The sequence below is a fragment of the Emys orbicularis genome, chromosome 2, assembly GCF_028017835.1.
Source record: "Emys orbicularis isolate rEmyOrb1 chromosome 2, rEmyOrb1.hap1, whole genome shotgun sequence".
Classification (NCBI taxonomy): domain Eukaryota; kingdom Metazoa; phylum Chordata; order Testudines; family Emydidae; genus Emys; species Emys orbicularis.
The window spans coordinates 252,211,682-252,231,415 of NC_088684.1; the positions used below are offsets into that span (position 1 = coordinate 252,211,682).

At 39.5% G+C, this 19,734-nt stretch overlaps 1 protein-coding gene across 3 annotated transcripts in view; it reads right to left on the bottom strand.

Annotated features, from left to right (window-relative positions):
• The window catches only part of VPS50 (VPS50 subunit of EARP/GARPII complex), a 178,557-nt gene that overhangs the window by 103,302 nt on the left and 55,521 nt on the right, over window positions 1-19,734 (bottom strand). For all 3 annotated transcript variants that reach the window (XM_065398182.1, XM_065398181.1, XM_065398180.1), the window contains exons 12-13: window positions 17,403-17,543; window positions 7,927-8,062 (exon numbers count right to left, since the gene is read on the bottom strand). In XM_065398182.1, the coding sequence (XP_065254254.1) occupies window positions 7,927-8,062; window positions 17,403-17,543 (277 nt within the window). The remainder of the gene's footprint in view (window positions 1-7,926; window positions 8,063-17,402; window positions 17,544-19,734) is intronic.

The following is a 19,734-nucleotide window of genomic DNA, read 5'->3' on the forward strand; positions in this document are numbered from 1 at the left end:
AAACTAACTTCACTGAGAACCTTGAACCCAATGAAGCTTATGCCCTATGCTACTTAGGAGGCTAATAGAACAGGAACACAGCAACAACAATGCAGTAACATATACACTAGAGACGTGAAACCTTGAGAGCTTTAATTCCTTAAGCAATTAAGTTAACTGTTCTCTCCTGGTAAAAAACAATAAAAATAAAATGTAGAATTTGGTCGCATTTACATATTCAGTTCAGGAATAGCAACTACAACATTCAAATTTGCTGCTTAAATTAATGGCATTATTTGTGCAAGGAAGGCACTCAGGATACGGCCCCTAGTTATTTGTATTAAAATATGAAAGACATTTACGCCAAAATACATTAATTTTACCCATTTTTCCAATAACCATTCTGCCATTTTCTCTTAAGAAAAAGAAATCGCCTATGAAATGTCATGATAAAGCAATCTCCTTACTCTCTGTAGATATCTAAACTAAAGTTTAATACTCATGTCCAAAAAATTCATATTGTTCTCGTGAAGGCAGCAATTCTGAGTGACAAATGTACCTGCTTGAGCCAAGTGATTTATCGTGCAAAATTCAGCCAAGGTATAAACATGAAGAATGAACCACCCGGCTAGCTACACACCAAACAGATGCATCTTTTTCTCTGGATCATCAGAGTAATGTAAATAAATACTGCAGTCACTACATGTTCTTTAGAAGTTACTGTGACCTACTCTGCTGTGGCATAATTCTGCAGAGACAAATCAAGCCTGATTTACAGGTCAACTTGTCTTTGACCTACTTACAACACTAGGCCAACAATGCCTGGCTTAGGTTAAAATGTTGGTCATCTCTGTTGCCAAACATGAGGGGAATGGATGGGTGGGTGGATTGATACCGAACAGATGTCTAGTACACAGAGAGAGCCATAGCTATACACTTTTATTAATAAGTTTCTGAGGCTCTTGTTTTGAGCCCCATCAGGCTGGATAGGTTTTGGTCTTTTACCCAATATTATGGGGAGCTATTTCTCACATGCAGCTATATGAATTTGAAATCATCTCCTTTTGTGCTAAGTGTTCAATAAAAAACTTCTAGAAGGAATACAAAGGCATTTTGTTTTATGGAATTTGGAATAGATGGCAAACTATGTAATTGTGCATGATTTCAGGTGAAGGTAAAAATCACAGGCACCTGGAGATCTATTCTTCTAGATATCTGATTTAGGTATATAAGGTCTCCAGTTTCCCACAAAAATTTCTACTTGGTAAACTTAGTAACTCAGTAAGTTTTACTTCAGTCATGGGAATAAAAAAGGGTTTTTTTGTTGCCTCCTTGCTAGACAGGCATGCCTCAAACCATTTTCATCTAGATTCATTCTCTGAAACTTCCTCCACCTTTGCTGGATAACAAAAGCTTTTTTCTAATAACCAAAGTTTGAGAATGAATTTTGGAAGTTGTCTTTTCAACTCTTTCCTCTCCTGTAATTGTTAGTTCTTTTCTCTTTACAGATGTGATGCATAGGTCCAGATCCTGAAAAGGCTTATTCCTGTGATTAACTTCCCATAACAGTACATAACGTGAAACAGATGCGCAAACCTTTTCAGGATTGGAGCCTTCCTTTCTTGATCGCTTTTGTGACTGTGGAAGTTTTAAGAGATTACCTCAGAAGGAACAAAACTATTTGTAGTCAACATCTAATTCAGCTCCTAACTGTGCAGGTAAATTTGAAAGCAACTTTATAGTAGTTCACCAAATGTTTATTAGGTATTTGGCATTGCAAGCTCTCTGTCTTCTATAGTCAGCATCATATACCATGCAAAAAAGTTCTGATTGTTTTGGGTTAAAGAGTTTTGTGTCATTTTAAAATTATTTTATAATGTAAGTATTTATCTGATGATCATGCTGAAAAGCCAATCCAGGATTGGGACTTTATACATTTGTACAACGCCTAGCACAAATGGGGCCCTGATCCCTGACTGAGACCTTTATGTACTACCATGATAGATATAATAGCAATACATTGTGTTGGACACTGTACAAACAGAGAATCTCTGCCCTGGAGGGACTGCAATCTAAACATGCCATCTAAAACCTGGGTTTTGTTAACACCTATTTAACTGAAATGACCTATAAACAATAGGAAGAAAAAATTTCTTTGTTAAAATTCCACAATCCCAACTCTTTCAATTACATGCTGGGAAAATTCACAGTAAACATCCAAGACCTCTAATGAATCCTCCAACAAAACCTTAGAAAAGTAATCACACAGGATTACTTTCAGGTTATCTTTGTGAATCATGAAGCAGCTAAAAAAACCACACAAGCCTATTTCCCCCTCTCGCATATTTGTGAGTCGACTTTAAATGTGTTTGTTTTTGAAAAATAGTATGGACTATTAAATATCACAGACAAAAACGATCATGGCAATTAAATCTGGAGTGCACAGCAGTGTAAGAGCATATTTTTACACAATGACCAAGCTTCACTTTGCTGGGATGAAAATACCTAAGTTTGTCAAGTTTATGATTTAAACATGAATTTATAAGCAAAAATGAAATTACAGAAAAAGTAGCAATGATAACAGTGTCTCAGAATGCCATTGTAGGCTGCAGTGGTTATAAATTTAATTCACTAAATTTATTTTGACTTAGATTTAACAAACTATATATAATGTTAATCATGTATGATATTTCAAATATTACATTTCGCCAATTTATCAGATGTGATCACTCAGGAATAATAGTTCTATTGTAATAAAATAGAAAATTTTCATTATAATTTACCACTTCTCAGTTATATGACAGTGTTCAACAAATGAAATCTGATTGCTTTATTTCCCATTTTATGTGACATACTAAAATATTAACATATCATAAAAATATGTTTTAGGATGTATGTGTTTGTATCTAGAGTTAACCATCTGTCTATCTTCATTAGTTAATCCTATTTTAAGGGGTTTTTTTTAAAACTGGTCCTAAAAAAATGTTCTCTAAAGGCAAACTAACACTGTGAACCTGAAAAAAATTATTTTCTTGCCTTAGGAGCTGATCTTGCAACCTACACTCACACAGTAGTTTTTACTTGCAATTCCACTGAGCTCAATGGGGTTACCTGTGTAAGGACTTCTCTACTTCCAGCTACATATGATCACAGTAGAATTCCAGATATTAATCACAAAAGCAAGTGGGGGTTACTCTTGGAAGCAAGTGAGAGTTCTTGTGGGGGAGAGAGGGAGCTAAACAGAATCACTGCTGCCTTGATATTAATGACTCTGTACAACTATAAAAATGTATTAGCTAAACACTAGTAACTGCTTTCAGAGTGGTAGCCGCGTTAGTTTGTATCAGCAAAAACGAGGAGTAAATTTGTTAGTCTCTAAGGTGCCACAAGGACTCCTCATTGTTTTTACTAATAACTGAGATGTCCACAGTGTTTCTAAAAATGTTATTCCCAGTAACTACAACCTTACAACAAGATCCCCAGGTAAAGTATTAAGAAAAAATAGGCAGTAAGAATAAAAAAAAAAGCACTAAACTTTCAAAAGACCCAGTTTGTATAAAGGTGCAAAAAAAACCACACACATGCCCTGGAGTAAAAATATTTGTTGACTCTTACTACAGTACCTCAAAAATGGACTAATTTACACAGTGAAAACATGTAGGAAACTGACTGATTATTCAGATACCTTTAATTCTTCACAAATAGAAAAAATGATTATTCACATTTACATTTTAAAGTTATGTAAGCACAATTCATTTGTAATGCCCATTACAGGCATTAAAATAATTACAAGCCTAAGTATACATGAGCCATGATGAAGTACATTATGTCTATTATCCATATAAGAATCCTTTGGACAAGCTACAGTCTACTGAAATGGAAAGAGCTATGCAATTAATGCCTTCTGAACCCATTGCTTCTCACTCGTACTCTTGGAGTTGTGTACCATGAGCAAGAGACACTTGATCTATTGGAAGTACTTTGTGAACACTACTGTAAATAAAAAAGCACAATACGGGAAGAATCTAGAGACAGCCTTAGGTTCATGCCTCAAACTGATGAGATCCAGCTACACAAAGTTATAATGCTCATTCAACGGCTTCAATCTATTGGGTTTCACTATTTGGAATACTATAACGTACACACTACAGTAAATTATCCTACAGCTCCCTCTGCTGTGTCCTCCTGCTCTACACACTGTATGTTCTTGACCAGTGATTCTTAAACTTTTGTACTGGTGACCTCTTTCACATAGCTAGCCTCTGAGTGCGACCCCCCTTATAAATTAAAACCACTTTTTAATATATCTAACACCATTACAAATGCTGGATACAAAGTAGGGTCTGGGGTGGAGGCTGACAGCTTGCGACCCCCCATGTAATAACCTCGTGACCCCCTGAGGGGTCCTGACCCCCAGTTTGAGAATCCCTGTTCTTGACCTTTATACTTTAGGCACAGAATGTATCATAGCCATTAAATATAGCCATTAAATAAACTAGGGCAGTGGTCTCCCAATTTTTTTTGATCGCACACCACTATCGGTAAAAAAATTTTGAGCACGCACCCAGTGCCACGCTGACTCTACCATTTTTGCCGAAGCAAAAAAAATAAAAAATAAAAAAAGCCGCTTGGACTCCCGCCCGAACTGCCGAAACAAAACAAAAAACAAAAGAAGCGCTCCTCCTGCCGTGCACCCCCAAGTATCCTCTTGAGCACCCCACTTTGGAGACCACTGAACTAGGGAACCAGGCTGTCTGATGCAGAATTAATACCCACTGTTCCATTACAATGACATTTATTTTCTTTCAAATATTAGACTTATCAATTCCCTTGCTACGTGAAATTTTTTTTTTAAAGCTGATTCACTATTCTTATTTAAACATGGTTCACTTTTAATTCTTATGCCACACTGTACAGAATAGCTAGACTAAGTGCCAAGGGCACCAGCAACTTACTATTTGTGCAGCATAAGATCTAGAGTAGTACTAGTGCTGTAAATATATAAACACTCAAACGGTGAATTTAAAATGATATGCGACTGAACAGAATACTACTTTATGTAGTCTAACGCAGTGTTTCTCAAATGCAGCCACCCTGACCGTATGCGGCCACCAGGGGCTTGCTGTTGGCTGCTGGGGTGGCCAGCAGGGGTTGGGCCCTGCCATCCTCTGGAGACACCTGGGGCACAACACTGGAGGAACAGGCAGCCGATGAGTTCCCCACATACCAGGGGTGGTGGGGCTCAGGCTTTGAGCTTCAGACCTAGAATGGCGGGGCGGCAGGCTCCGGCCATGGGGCTTTGGGCTCCGGGGATTGCTGGGGCCTGCCACTGCATAAATACTCTGTCCCTGGGCCCTAGCTGCAGGGCTTTGGGCTCAGGCAATGGGGCTTCAGGTTCCAGCTCCCCACTGCCTCCCCCAACCCTCCATCCTGGGCTTAATTTATCCCCAGGCTGAGTAAGTCTGCTGTAAAATGTGAAATTTGTATGTTTGTAAATATCACTTTTCACAACAGACTTACTAGCTAGCAATAAATAAATTACAATGATTTGGATGTGTATATTTATTTGTTTTTCCTAAAGCTAATTAAGTATTTTAGGAAACAATCTGAGAGCGGCCACCAACAAGAGTTGGTGGCCGAACTCTGAGGCCACCAAAAAATTTGTCCTGAGAACCCCTAACAGTTCTTTTAAAATGGGTTTTGCAGTAATATAGAACACTGCTTAATTCAAAGTTTTAAGCAGCACCAAAAATAACCATACTAATGGGAATGGTCTACTATACAAATGATATAAGGATCATAAAGAAATGATCTATTAAAACAGTGCTGTGGCATACACTTATTTTATGATATCTGAATTATTATATAGGCAGAAAAGACAGCAAAAAAAACAGAATACACCTCCAAAACATAACTTAAAAACTGAATATGTGGAAGAACTTTTAAATATTTAAAAGTATTACTGATAATGTAAAATGGAACAGAAAAGGGGATTAATAAAGACTCTTTCCCCCTAAGGTACACATCAAAAGAAACATCTGAATTTTAATTTAGTCATACTGAGAAAACATTAATGTGCAATAATTCTTTTAATAAATTAGCCCACATTAATTTTAAAAATACTCTACGCAATATATTAAAGGCCCTTAGAAGAAAAAAATACTTTTATTATGCTTTAAACTTTGAAGTAGGGAGGCAACCTCAACGACTGCAAATGTAATTAATTTTAATACCTAATCCCCTGGGTAAGTGACTTTAAAATATATGTTTATAAGCAGGGGTGGATTTCAAATGATAGAAAGAGTGGTAAGATTAGTCCATTTTCTCCTGTTTCTCATTCCTCCATTTTTATTATTTCTTCACAGTTCAGTCTAAAGGATGACAATATTTTACTTGTTTTACACAAATCATGCTTTTTATATCAGAGAAGGAGAAATATCTGCAATAGCATTGCCAGAAATGCCTGTCAGAGAGAAACTATTGTTTCTACTGGTCTGCAGATATAAAGACTATGGGTGAAATCCTCTCTAGTTGAAGTCAATGGAACTTTTGCCATTGACTTCAATGGCGCCAGGATTTCACTTTATGCCTACTGCCATATCCAAGTATCTTGGCTAACAGGAATGTAGACAATGTTTGTCTTTAGATATTCTCATCAATTCAAGTTATGTACAGCCCAATGTGTGTATAAGAGGGCTGTGCCAGACAAACACAGGTTCAAGTGCTTGGAATGCTAAAGGAATGTACTAGGACAACACAAAAACAGACTACTCAAGACTAGATGATACTGTAGTCATAATGTGCCATGGAACAGGTGGGTTTTAAGGCAGAGGTTTTGGATTTTCTGGAAGTAAAGTGAAGGAGCATTGCAGGCCTTAGGGTGGCAGTTCCAGGTCTGTAAGTTGGCATAGAAGCGCAAAGATCGGACTAAGCAAAGATGACAAAGGCTGTACTAAGGAGAACCGCTTCCAAAACATTCCAAAAAATAATTAAATTGATTAACAGAGAATCATATTCCTCAGTTTTAAAGCTACTTCCCCCCAATAAACATCCCAGTAGCCCAATTTACTAAACTTAAAATCTGTTGTACACATTTTGACATAGTTCCAAGAAATCTGAAACATGAAATTGATACCTTGCCTGTTTCTCACCTAAGATACAGTTGCTGCCCTTAAAATTGCCAATTTTATATATGAAGCTTCGAATAATTTTACAATAAAAACTTTAAATTGCTTAAAACACTCAAGTATTCAGCAGTATTTGTTTTTGCTATACTAAATTCAAGGAAGTATGGATTAATAATGACTCCAAATGCAAGCAGACAATGTTAAAGGAAAAAAATTGAAGTTAAGAAGTGACCCACTCTAGTTGAAGTCTGGATATTTTAAAGAATAGTTTAATAAAGAATCTGATTACTTATACTCTCCAATTTAGAGAGAGAGAGAGACAGAGAGAGAGACAGACATTACACATATGTAAACAATAGTAACCACATACTTGAGATAAGCAAAACAAACAACATTTAAGATGCTAGCACAGGGGTAGGCAACCTGCAGCATGCGAGCTGATTTTCAGTGGCACTCACACTGCCTGGGTCCTGGCCACCGGTCCAGGGGGCTCTGCATTTTAATTGAATTTTAAATGAAGCTTCATAAACATTTTTAAAACCTTATTTACTTTACACACACCAATAGTTTAGTTATATATATTATAGACTTATAGAAAAAGACCTTCTAAAAACATTAAAATGTATTACTGGCACACGAAACCTTAAATTAGAGTGAATAAGTGAAGACTCGGCACACCGCTTCTGAAAGGTTGCCGACCCCTGTACTAGCGGGTCAGGGCCACAGAACTACCTGGGTAGAAACTAATAACTTGAACATTTAAAGTTTGTTTTCAAACAACAAAATACAAAAGAGAATTAGTTCAAAAGTCATATCTTACCAGAAGATGAAACAGTTCCCTCATCTCGGTCATGTTTCTCATGCCATTCCATTGTTCGATAATAACTGAGCATGACTTCCCAGAGTGCTTTGCAGAGGTCAGCAAGACATGGAATGTAGCTGTCTGATGTAATATGCTACAGAAAAGAAAAGTTAAGCCTGTGAGAAAACTAACAGTTTGGCTCAGTTTTCCGAATAAACAAAAGAAGAAGCTGTTCTGCCATTGGTTACCAAACATGGGATTGTGAAGTGCTTAATATTTACAAGTTTTAGTTTCAAATAAAAGTGTTTGATGGAGTTCCTTTAGGTCTTATATTGGTTGCAGAACAGATACAATACAAACTGCACCATTAAAAGTTTACACAGTCATCCCTGTTTTGGAGGGGAATACATCAATCTGTGAATGTCCACGCAATGATTGGCTCTCTACAAGGACTAATTTGTTGAGATGCTGGTTTTGATATTTGGACCACTGTTCACTAGAAACTGGACCAAGGCCAAACATTTATTTCACATGTATTTATCCTAATTGTATCTCTAGCACAGTCAGAATAAAAAGGGAGGCAGTGTGGTCTATTGGACAGGGTACAGGACAGAGTTTGGAGATCTAGACTCTGCCCCTGGCTCTGCCATTGGTCCACTGGGTGACCTTGCTGGACAGATTACTTTCTCTCTCTGTGCCGCTGTTTCCTCTCTCACCCTTTTCCTACCTTGTCTATTTAGAGTGTAAGCTCCTCAAAGCAGGTTTTGTCTCTCTGCGTTTGCGCAGTGCTCAGCACAATGGGGCCCCTATCTTGGTTAAAGGCTCTGGACACCACAGTAATTAAATTATTTCAAATATGTGCAGTAGCACCTAGAGGCCAACTTGGTTTGGGTCCAAACTGTCCAGACTGAAGGCTAAGCAAAACCCCCTCAAAGACTGCCATTTGTGTTTTAAGATTTCATTAGAGAGCAGACCATCAACCTCATAAAAAGGCTTTAATTGAACACACTACCTATTTCTACACTGGGGTTATGCAGCAAGAAACCAAATACATTCATCTCCTCAAATTCAGCGCCTATTTGGTAAGGGCCAGCAGGGAGAGCACAGAGATCATGCAATATATATGATGATAAACTCATCGTTCCGATTCATTTGCTGTCAAGAGGCAAAGCCTTAGAGCTGGATGAAAATTTGAAAGAATGTGTCCGATTGAGTCTGCATTTTAGAGTGCTGTTGCTTTATGATGTTCATGTTTTAATGTTCCCAGCTAGGCCTGAAATTAACACTTAAATTAGGTGAATCGAGTTGTGGTGAGTAGTTCATACATTTTTGCTATTTCTTTACCCAAAGTAGACTTCTGCAAGGTCAAACACTAGAATTACTTTGCAAAGCCTACTATGTTGTCACTATACTCCTTCATTAGCCTCCCATAATACCTACAAAGTAACTTTTAATTCTCAGTGAAGTTTGTTCAATGCCTGTACAAGGCTTCGAACATATGAGGTACCCACTCACGTAAAAATCAATGTGTCAAAGCCTTGGCCATTCTGTTTTAAACAAACAAAATAATGGACTCCTATCCAAATTACCAAATACTATATACACAGGGCTAAAACTTTAGCACCAGTTTCACTCCAAGGGATTCACATCTTTTGATTATCTACTGATCTATTATTTGTGGTTTCTTAACACTGAGAATCCTTAGTGGTCAAAGGAAGTTTGAAGAAAAAGAGGGTAATCATTTGAAAATTAAGTGTGGTTTGATAGCAAATACTAAACTGGAGAGATTTACAAATAAATGTATGTGGAGGTTACTTAAGCCTTTCCCTTTTCTCAACTTTATCAGAAAGGATTATAATCTGAAATGGAAGCATACTTTTATTTTCTACTCAATCGTGTTCACTTGTCTCTATCACTTGAGTAATATTCCTGGTTGTAACACAAACTGCTCAGGCCATTCATATTCACTTATACTCTGCCAGTGATTAAATACTCATGAGGATCATTCTTTAGAGTTAATATACGTCCCTGGTGAAAGTATCTTGAGACCTCATATTAATCATTAAGTCTTTCTCAGCTTTTTTATTATTAATGTTAATTCTGGGCAGATTTCATCTCAAGTCAACAGAATTGCACAGTGTAAATAAGTGGGGCACCTCTGAGTACAATCTTCAACAACCACACTGCCATCAAACACTAAGTTTTAGCACTAGTCCTCTCTAAAACATGAAGACAAGATGGCACTGTATTTAAGATAGCAGAAAAAGACTCCTGCTGATGTTATTCACTAACATATCATAGACACTAAATATATTGCCAAAACTAAGAGCAAAATTTTGTAGTATTATATTTTATTTACATTAAATTGCTACCAGATACTTAACACAATATTAACAATGATGGGGAAGGAATACAGGGAAAGAACAGGTTAAAAAATATTTAAATGAGTTAGCCGTAATCAAGTTAGCAGGCCCTGATCAAATTCATCCCAGGGTACATAAGGGACTAGCTGAAGCTATCTTGGAACCATTAGTGATTATCTTTGAGAACTCCTGGAGGACAGTTGAGGTCCCGGAGGACTGGAGAAGAAGAAACATAGTACCTATATCTTTAAAAGGGGGAACAAAGACGACCCAGGGATCTGTAGATCAGAAGGTCTGACTTTGATACCTGGAAAGATATTGGAACAAATTATCATCAATATGTAACCACCTATAGGATATGTATTAAGTAATATCCAACATGAATTTGGCAAGAATAATGCCAAACCAAACTAGTTTCCTTCTTTGATAGAGTTACTGGCCTAGTGGATAGGGGGAAGCTGTAGATGTGATATATATCCTGATTTTAGTAAGGCTTTTCACATAGTTTCACATGACACTCTCATAAGCAAAGTAAAAAAATGTGCTCTAGGTGAAATTACTATAAGGCCATACTCAGAGTAGTTATCAAGAGTTCACTGTTAAACTGGGGAGACGTATCAAGCAGGGTCACATAGAGGCTTGTCCTGGGTCCGGTATTATTCAATATTTTCATTAATAACCTAGATAACAGAAATCTGCAGGTGACACCAGCTGGGAGAGGTTGCTGACACTTTAGATGACAGGATTAGAATTCAAAATGATCTTGACAAATTGGAGAATTGGTCTGAATTCAACAAGATGAAATTAAATAAAGACAAGTGCAATATACTACACTTAAGAAGAAAAAAAATCAAATGCACAGCTACAAAATGGGGAAAAACTGGCTAGTGGTAGTACGGTTGAAAAGGATCTGGGGGTTATAGTGGATCACAAAGTGATGATGAGTCAACAATGTGATTCAGTTGCAAAAAAGGCCCTACAATTCTGTCATTTATGATTTTGCCTAACTCTGCAAGCTACCCTGCCATTTCAATTGGCTGTGTCATTCTCTATTACCTCCCCTAAATGGTTATGTAAGTTGCTCTGCGCTGCTAAAAATAGCTATATTTCACATCAAAACTGGCTGCATTTCATTTGTGAGGGGATACAGAATAATTTGGATTGATTTGTGCCATATGAATGTAAATAATCTTTCAAAACTATAATGTTACTTCAAACAGTATTCATATATTAGTGCTTTAGACAGTTTAATGTGCTCCTGACATAATGAATTCTCAAGGTGGTCATGCATTACAAGAAACATAATCCACTTTGATTGAATAAATCCATATAAATAGCACTTAGCATGTGGGGAACCATGCTGGTCCATTCACTGACCAGTAACCATAGTGCTTCTAGCGTAGTTGGCAAGAACCAATATAAAAACATACTGAGACACAGTGAACTAAGAACAAAAACTTAAATCTTTCAGATCTCTACATGGAGATGTTTCAACTTCAAGACAGCCAGCAAGCTTAGACAGAAGACAACAGTACTGATTAGGTCCCAAAATAAATCCATTTTCACAAGGCAGATAAGTAAAATGAACAGCTGAATTTCTTTGAACTAGGCTCAGGGAAACAAAAATAAATATATAGGGAACGTCTCTCAAAGCCTCTCTGCTGCAGAGCTAATCAACAGGAAAGAAGGATGGGTAGCAGTTCGGACAGAACATGCCCACAGAACAAACAAGCTCAGCAAGGAAGTTAATTGAACGACAGTTAAAAGGACACTGGCTTGCAATATGCTATACATAGCCAAGAACCAGAGAAGAGAAAATAATGCTTTTGTACATTAGCATGCAATCAGACCTGACTTCTGAACAAAACAGAGTCAAGTATACATATAAAATAAATAGATAATATACATTATGGTAGATTCAGTGCAAAATACAGACAAACACTTTAGCATTCCATATACAGGCTTCACTGAAGTTTTATAGACAGGATGTTTTAGTGGTAAAAAACCATTACATCATAGAACATGAATTCAGGACATTTTGAAAACAAAGTTTCTCAAGTGTGGATATTCACATCTGGGACTCCAACAGTCACTATTCAAGAATGACAAGAGTACTTTTAAGGAATCTGCAAGTGCCATCACAGCATCCTAAAACTATTGATTCGGCATAAGTTTTTGTTATACAAGCAAGTGACCCTGGAGACGTTCTGAATTTCATTCCAGAACACATATCAAACAGAGTCAAATGGGTTCATCAGAAAGATTTCCAGAAAATCACAACAGTAAATCTACTCAAAAGGAAGATTTAAAATTTAATATGACTGAAAATGTTTAATTTGACTAAGCAGCCTGTGGCTGGATTAGCTAGTTTTATGTAAAAAGTTTCTTGATTTTACATTGTGATGAACGTACAGGGTCCTAGCTCTATTAGGTACAGACAAATAAAGCTGATTTTTTTAGTCTCAGCCTACTTACTACCTGGCAACCTTGATACAAGTGCTGAATGTGGTGGGTTCCTTTTTATGAGGAAGTGGGAATGAAATAGAATTGCTGTAATGTTCCAGCCTGAAAGTTTTATTCAGTCTTACTTCTCCTATGAAGGTACTGCAACAGGCAATTACATTTAAACCTAACTGGGCCTAGTCAAAGAACTGGTTCCACCAATGGGCAGACTTAGACACCCCATCCTGCAACAGGAAGACACCATAAAAGCCTATTGTTTGGGGGCGGGGGGTGTTGAACAGCAAGAGGGTTTTTTTTTTTTTAATCTTAACTTTTTTTTAACTCTCAGTTGGGAGCTCCAAACCTTGAGTCCAGGGAGAGAAGTAATTGAAGTACCTGGGGAAAGAAGCAACTGAAGTAGACTCAAAGGGGCAGATTTGAAATCCAGAAAGTAACTCAGGAATTGTCAGTCCTGTGGAGGAACAAACGAAGCCCAATTTTGAGAGACACCTGTTTGTTGGATTTGTATCATCTTGTTGACTTTTGGCATGAATTAAAGCAATTTTGCACTAAGCATTTTGGTCTCAGTAAGTTTCTGCAATCATTGCCGCACAAAGTCATTCTTTTCATGATTTGTGCAAAAGTCCATGTTCAGATGTGGAAATGGAGGGGGGGGGGGGGGAGAGAAAGGGTTTCCTTTTGGCTCTCAACCTGAGACTGAGTCTTATTGAAAAATACATTTCAATTTTTCATTAGAATATCAAAAAAATGAACCAACTAATTGTGCAGCCAACATTTTACAGAATCATTTGAGATACATACCAATACTAGCCTTAATTGTCACTTTGCACTAGGTTCTTGAGATACATAGAATTTACCAAGAAAGTGAAAAATATGTTTCAAGAATTTTAAAATCAACATCACACCATATTTAAGAGAACTACTGCCATATTCATTGTGCCTTAAATATAGGGACATCTTTTGCAGTGCATCAAATCTCTTTATACAGAGATCAGACACTAACCTCTGAAGTGCCACATAACTTGAAAATATCAGCTATTTGCTTTGTTCACAAAGAAAGAAAATAAATTAAGCTAATGACATATGAAACCATGTTGTAATTCAGAGAAGGTAAGCGGTTTTAAGAAAACATGGAATTGAGAATTTCCAGTAACATGCAAATCTTTCTACAGAGTAAGCATGTAAGCAGGAGTGGAGGCTACCAACAATAAACAGTTAACTGAGAGTCTGAAAGAAATTGGACCAGCACATTACTACAGTCTGCAAACAATTAAATTAGGTAGTGTGGCAAATATCAGTGAAGAAAGGGAATCACTACAGAGGACCTTAGAAAGTCTTAGAAGGGAGAGGAAACAGCAGAATTCAACTTTAAAAAGCAATGCTAACAAGTTTTCAAAAAGTTTTTTAAAAAAATCAGAAGTTTAAGAGAATGAAACATGAAAAAGCAGTGGACTTGAGAGTATAGTCTAGTGCAGGGGTTATCAAACTTCATTGCACCACGACCCCCTCTGACAACAAAAATTACTACACAACCCCAGGATGGAGGACCGAAGCCTGAGCCCCCCTGAGCTCCACTGCCCTGGGTGGAGGGATGGGGGGGAGCGCAAAGCCCGGGTCCCCTTGCCCTGGGCAGGGGGAACAACGCAAAAGCCCAAGAGCTTCAGCCCCAGGCCGGGGCCTGTAACTTGAGCCCCAGCATCCCAGGCTGAAGCCCTCGGGCTTTGGCTTTGGCCCCGGGCAGTGGGGCTTAGGCTTTGGCCCTGGGCCCCAGCAAGTCTAATGCCAGCCCTGGTGACCCCATTAAAAACAGGGCCCTGACCCACTTTGGGGTCCCGACCCACAGTTTGAGAACCACTGGTCTAGTGAACAGAGCAAGGGATTTGGTGTCTTCATACTTTTTACCATATTGTGCCTCAGTTTATCTGTATAATGGAAATGCCATCCACCATTGGTCCCTGCCACTTCTCTACTCCAGCCTTCTGAATGATGGTGGAGGCAGTGAGCTTTATTGGATAAGCCCTCTCTCTCCTCTGAAGGTGCTTTGAAAAGCAGCTTCCCAGCACCACAGATCTTCGGGTCAGTACACCTCTTTACAAAATATATTTTTGGCCTAAAATCAACATGAGTGTCCTATTAAATAAAAAAAATCTTAAATGCAGAAGTGTTTACTGGTTGAAGCTAAGCAACTCCAGAACATTTCTAAGAAATGAAAGAGCAGCATAATAATCAGCAAAGGAATTTTAATCTTTTTGCTACTATACTGTGATTTAATAGAATGACTGAAGGAGTTGGTCAGAAGTTTGAGTTAGTCAAGGTTTGGTCAAGTGTGAGAATATTCGAGGGCTCAATCTGTAATACACAAATTTCTTTCAGTACCTTCAATCTAGAAACACATTTTCAAGTTTCATGTCAATATCCGGCTGAACTGAAGCACCTCTGAGCTCACTAATTTTCCACGATTTCTTCAAAGAGTACAGACAGCCCCCAGGTTACACAAACCCAACTTACACAAATCTGCACTTATGGAAAAAGTTCCGTAAGCTAGAACTAGGAGGGTTTTTTGGGGGGTGGAGGGGGTTGGTGTAATTGTCGGGTATACGTTTCTGACTTACGTAAAATTTGAGTTACACAAGGCAGGTGTAGGGATATTAAAGAAGGTACTAACAGTGATTCCCCCAAGTGACAGTGACCCCCTCATAATTTGTCCCCCACACTTTAAAATCCAACAGTTTCACCAAGTACAAAAATCTCTTGGGTCTTCTGTTAAAACTTGTAAGCTACTGTCTGTAGAAACCATAGATTGTATCTATCCTGTGAAAGATACTTTATTACTATGTAAAACTTACAAACAAGTTAATTGACTTTGTTCTTGAAGTAATTGATACAATGTAAACAAACACTATAAGCCCTTAAGTGACTTTCACTTCATTGTAATAGCAAGGGCTCCTAGGACAGACCCCCACCCTCTGTGATTAAAGGGCCGGGAGTCTCAAATGAATTAGCACACACCCCAAAAGTGGTGGAGACAGTAAATTAAAATATGGTTAAGATATGGAATGTATGCTGATAAATGCTTGATATACATGAATGGTTAGGGAGGTGCCAGCCTAGAAAGGAAGTATCCATCGGCCGAAGAATGTGTCAAGTGGATGACCAGACAACCACCCCAACTGGGATCCACCCCATCACCTGGAAGGATGAGAAACACAAACTTTGGACAGTTTGGAGCCACCAGGAATGTGCCCAGGAATGTGCCATCTGCTGATTGAGTCAGCAACAACAAAATAAAACAGCTCCCATAGACTAACATAGGAATTAATTCCTATAAGAATGGACTCTCAAGACTGAGGATTTTGAGTCTCTGGTTCTGCTGCCAACCTCCAGGAGCATCAGGTGCACCTGACACAGACTCGGCTCCATCCTCATGACCAAGATACCTGGCCAGTAACTTGGCATGAGCAACTTCTAGGCTGGTAACTATAACACCTATACAGAACTTGAATGAATGATTGTGTGAATGAATCTATATATATAATATATATATATAATGTGTGCGTGTGTGTGTGTGTATAAGGAATAAGTAGTGATAGGAATAAGTAGTCAAACAACGTTGTTTACTTTTATCTTTTGCTTTACCATTATATTTACAATAAATGTGGCATCTTTGCCTTATCCCTCTTAATAAGATCCTGCTGGTTTTTATTCTATTGGTATAACACAGGAACGCTTGCATAAGTCGGGGAGTGTCTGTAATGAAATCCCTCAGAGTTTAATGGTATGATCACAAATGAAGCAAGCTAAAAAGTGTATTGAATGTAGCATTTAAAACAATCATTTTTTCTAATAAAATATTTTTGAGAAAATTCCCAGTAATAGATGCTATTTATATATTCATTTAATATTTTGAGGAAAGGAAAACCTTGTAATTGGTTTTCTGTTTTTTAAATAGAATAAAATTCTACATCATATGTTCAGGACATTTTAATTTTTTCAAAAGTGAGATATGACAGATACATAGCACAAATACACTGCATGTGCACATGTAAGCGTGCTGATTAAAGGAAAATGTATTGTAATCACATTGTGTAAACCTCCTTTAATCAGGCTTTTGAATCTCAGTATTACAGCCATATATGGAACTATCTTTAATTTGTTGGAATTATGGACCTGACTCAAAATTAGGAGAAAAGATTCCTATTTACTTCTATCAGCTTTGGATCAAGCCTTCAGTGAAATGCACTATGTTACAGCATTATTCCAACTGAGAGCCTGATCCTGAACTCACTGAAGTCAATGGCAATACCACTATTAATTTCAGTGGGTACATCATCAAGCCCTGAATGCAGCAGTATGAAGTGCTTATCTCCTATTTGTAGTCTGCGATTTCGGTCTCTTTTTTAACACTAATTTAAGTTTGAGTGTATGATCACACTTTTGAATCTCAAAGTACCAAGTATCATCTTAATCCAAACCGACACAGGATTTTGATGGACTAGTCTCTCATTAACTCCATGCAAATTTTATTAAGTGATTGTAATAACAGCTGAAATTAAGATCATTTTAATAACCATAATATCCACACACAATCTTAAAATGAGACTTGTTAAAGGTTATATGCAATGAAAAAAGTATGCAAATACTATGTAAAACAACTATGTTACCACGTACTGTGCAGAGGTCCTTGTACTGTAGCTTCTGAAATTTGGTGTCCGAGTTTCCTGCGCACAGCTCTACGTACCCAAGAACTACTTGAAACACTGTGTTGTGAATGGCTTGAGTGAAGTGCATATGTAGTTGGTCCATCGCTGTCTGAAAAGGAAGGAAAACCAGAAGAGCATTACATTGATTGGTTGAGTTCATCTGGTTATCTACTAGACCTTTATGTCCTTTTCAGAGTCACTGCTTTACAGGACACATTCATCCACCTTGTAAGTGTGACCTAGGGTATGTCTACACTACGAGAGTACTTCGATTTTAGTTAATTCGACTATGTGGAATCGATATTACAAAGTCGAACGTGTGTGTCCACACTAAGGACAGTAATTTGACTTTGTGAGACTTTGTGAGTCCACACTAACGGGGCAAGCGTCGACATTGGAAGCGGTGCACTGTGGGCAGCTATCCCACAGTTCCCGCAGTCCCCGCTGCCCATTGGAATTCTGGGTCGAGCCCCAAATGCCTTCTGGGTAAAAAAATGTGTCAAGGGTGCTTTTGGGCGCCTGTCGTCATCCGTCCGTCACTCCCGCCCTCCCTCCCTCCCTCCCTGAAAGCGCCGGCGGGAAATCAGTTCGCGCGCTTTTCTGATTACTGACAGCGCGGACGCCACAGCAGTGCGAGCATGGATCCCGCTGCGACCATCGCTGCAGTTGTGGCAGTTCTCAACGCCTCGCAGCTTCTCATCCACCTGTACCAGAGGCAGCTGCAGATAAATCATGAGAGGAGGCTACGGCACCACCGTGACGGCATGAAGTCGGACACTAGCTCCGACCTCTCAGAGAACATGAGACCCAGCGCCCAGGACATCTCACTGTCACTGGGTCTTGTGGATACTGTTGAACGGCGATTCTGGGCCCGTGAAACAAGCACGGACTGGTGGGACCGCATAGTGCTGCAGGTCTGGGATGAATCCCAGTGGCTGCGCAACTTTCGCATGCGGAAGGGGACTTTCCTCGAACTGTGTGAGTTGCTGTCCCCTGCCCTGAAGCGAAAGGACACCCGGATGCGGGCAGCCCTGACTGTCCAGAAGCGAGTGGCCATAGCCCTCTGAAAGCTCGCAACGCCAGACAGCTACCGGTCCGTCGCTAACCACTTTGGTGTGGGCAAGTCTACCGTGGGGGTTGCTGTCATGCAAGTAGCCAAGGCAATCGTCAAGCTACTGCTATCTAAGGTAGTGACCCTGGGAAACGTGGAGCTCATCATAGATGGCTTTGCCGAGATGGGATTCCCAAACTGCGGTGGGGCTATAGATGGGACTCGCATCCCTATCCTGGGACCGGACCACCAGGCCAGCCAGTACATCAACCGAAAGGGATACTTTTCCATGGTGCTGCAAGCACTGGTGGACCATCGGGGACGTTTTACTAATATCAACGTTGGATGGCCTGGCAAGGTTCATGACGCTCGGGTTTTCAGGAACTCTGGTCTGTTTAGACGGCTGCAGGAAGGTCTTTACTTCCCGGACCACAAAGTAACTGTTGGGGATGTGGAGATGCCTACAGTCATCCTCGGGGACCCTGCATACCCGCTAATGCCCTGGCTCATGAAGCCCTACACTGGCGCACTGGACTCAGGGAAAGAACTATTCAACTACCGGCTCAGCAAGTGCAGAATGGTGGTGGAGTGTGCTTTTGGCCGTCTCAAGGGGAGATGGAGAAGCCTACTCACTCGCTGTGATCTCAGCGAGACCAATATCCCCATTGTGATAGCTGCTTGCTGTGTGCTCCACAATTTGTGTGAGAGCAAGGGGGAGACCTTTATGGCGGGGTGGGAGGTTGAGGCAAATAGCCTGGCTTCTGATTACGCCCAGCCAGACAGCCGGGCGATTAGAAGATCCCAGCGGGACGCGCTGTGCATCAGGGAGGCTTTGAAAGCCAGGTTCCTGACTGAGCAGGGTCTCCAGTGACTGTTTACTTTGTGGACACAGATGCTGAACCTGCCCCCGTTTCTTTACCCAGTTACTGTTGACTATCCTTCCAAGTTACATACCCCCTTCCCCACCTTCCCAACAAATAAAATCTGTTCCGTTTTGTTAATGAACAAAGTTCTCTTTCTTACTGTTTTCGTGGGAATGTTTTAAACCGGGAACGCAGACTGTGGCGGGGGGCGGGTTTAGTGTTCTGATGCAAATGATGCTTCTAAACTCCGGGAATGACAGGCTCCGCAGTGCTGGATTGGTTGTTTCAACGCAGCCTGCCAGCAGTCCTGGGCGGGACTGCACGTATGTGTCGGCCAAGTGACTTTCTGGCAGGGGGCGGAGGGTAACAGACCCCCTGCTGCGTGG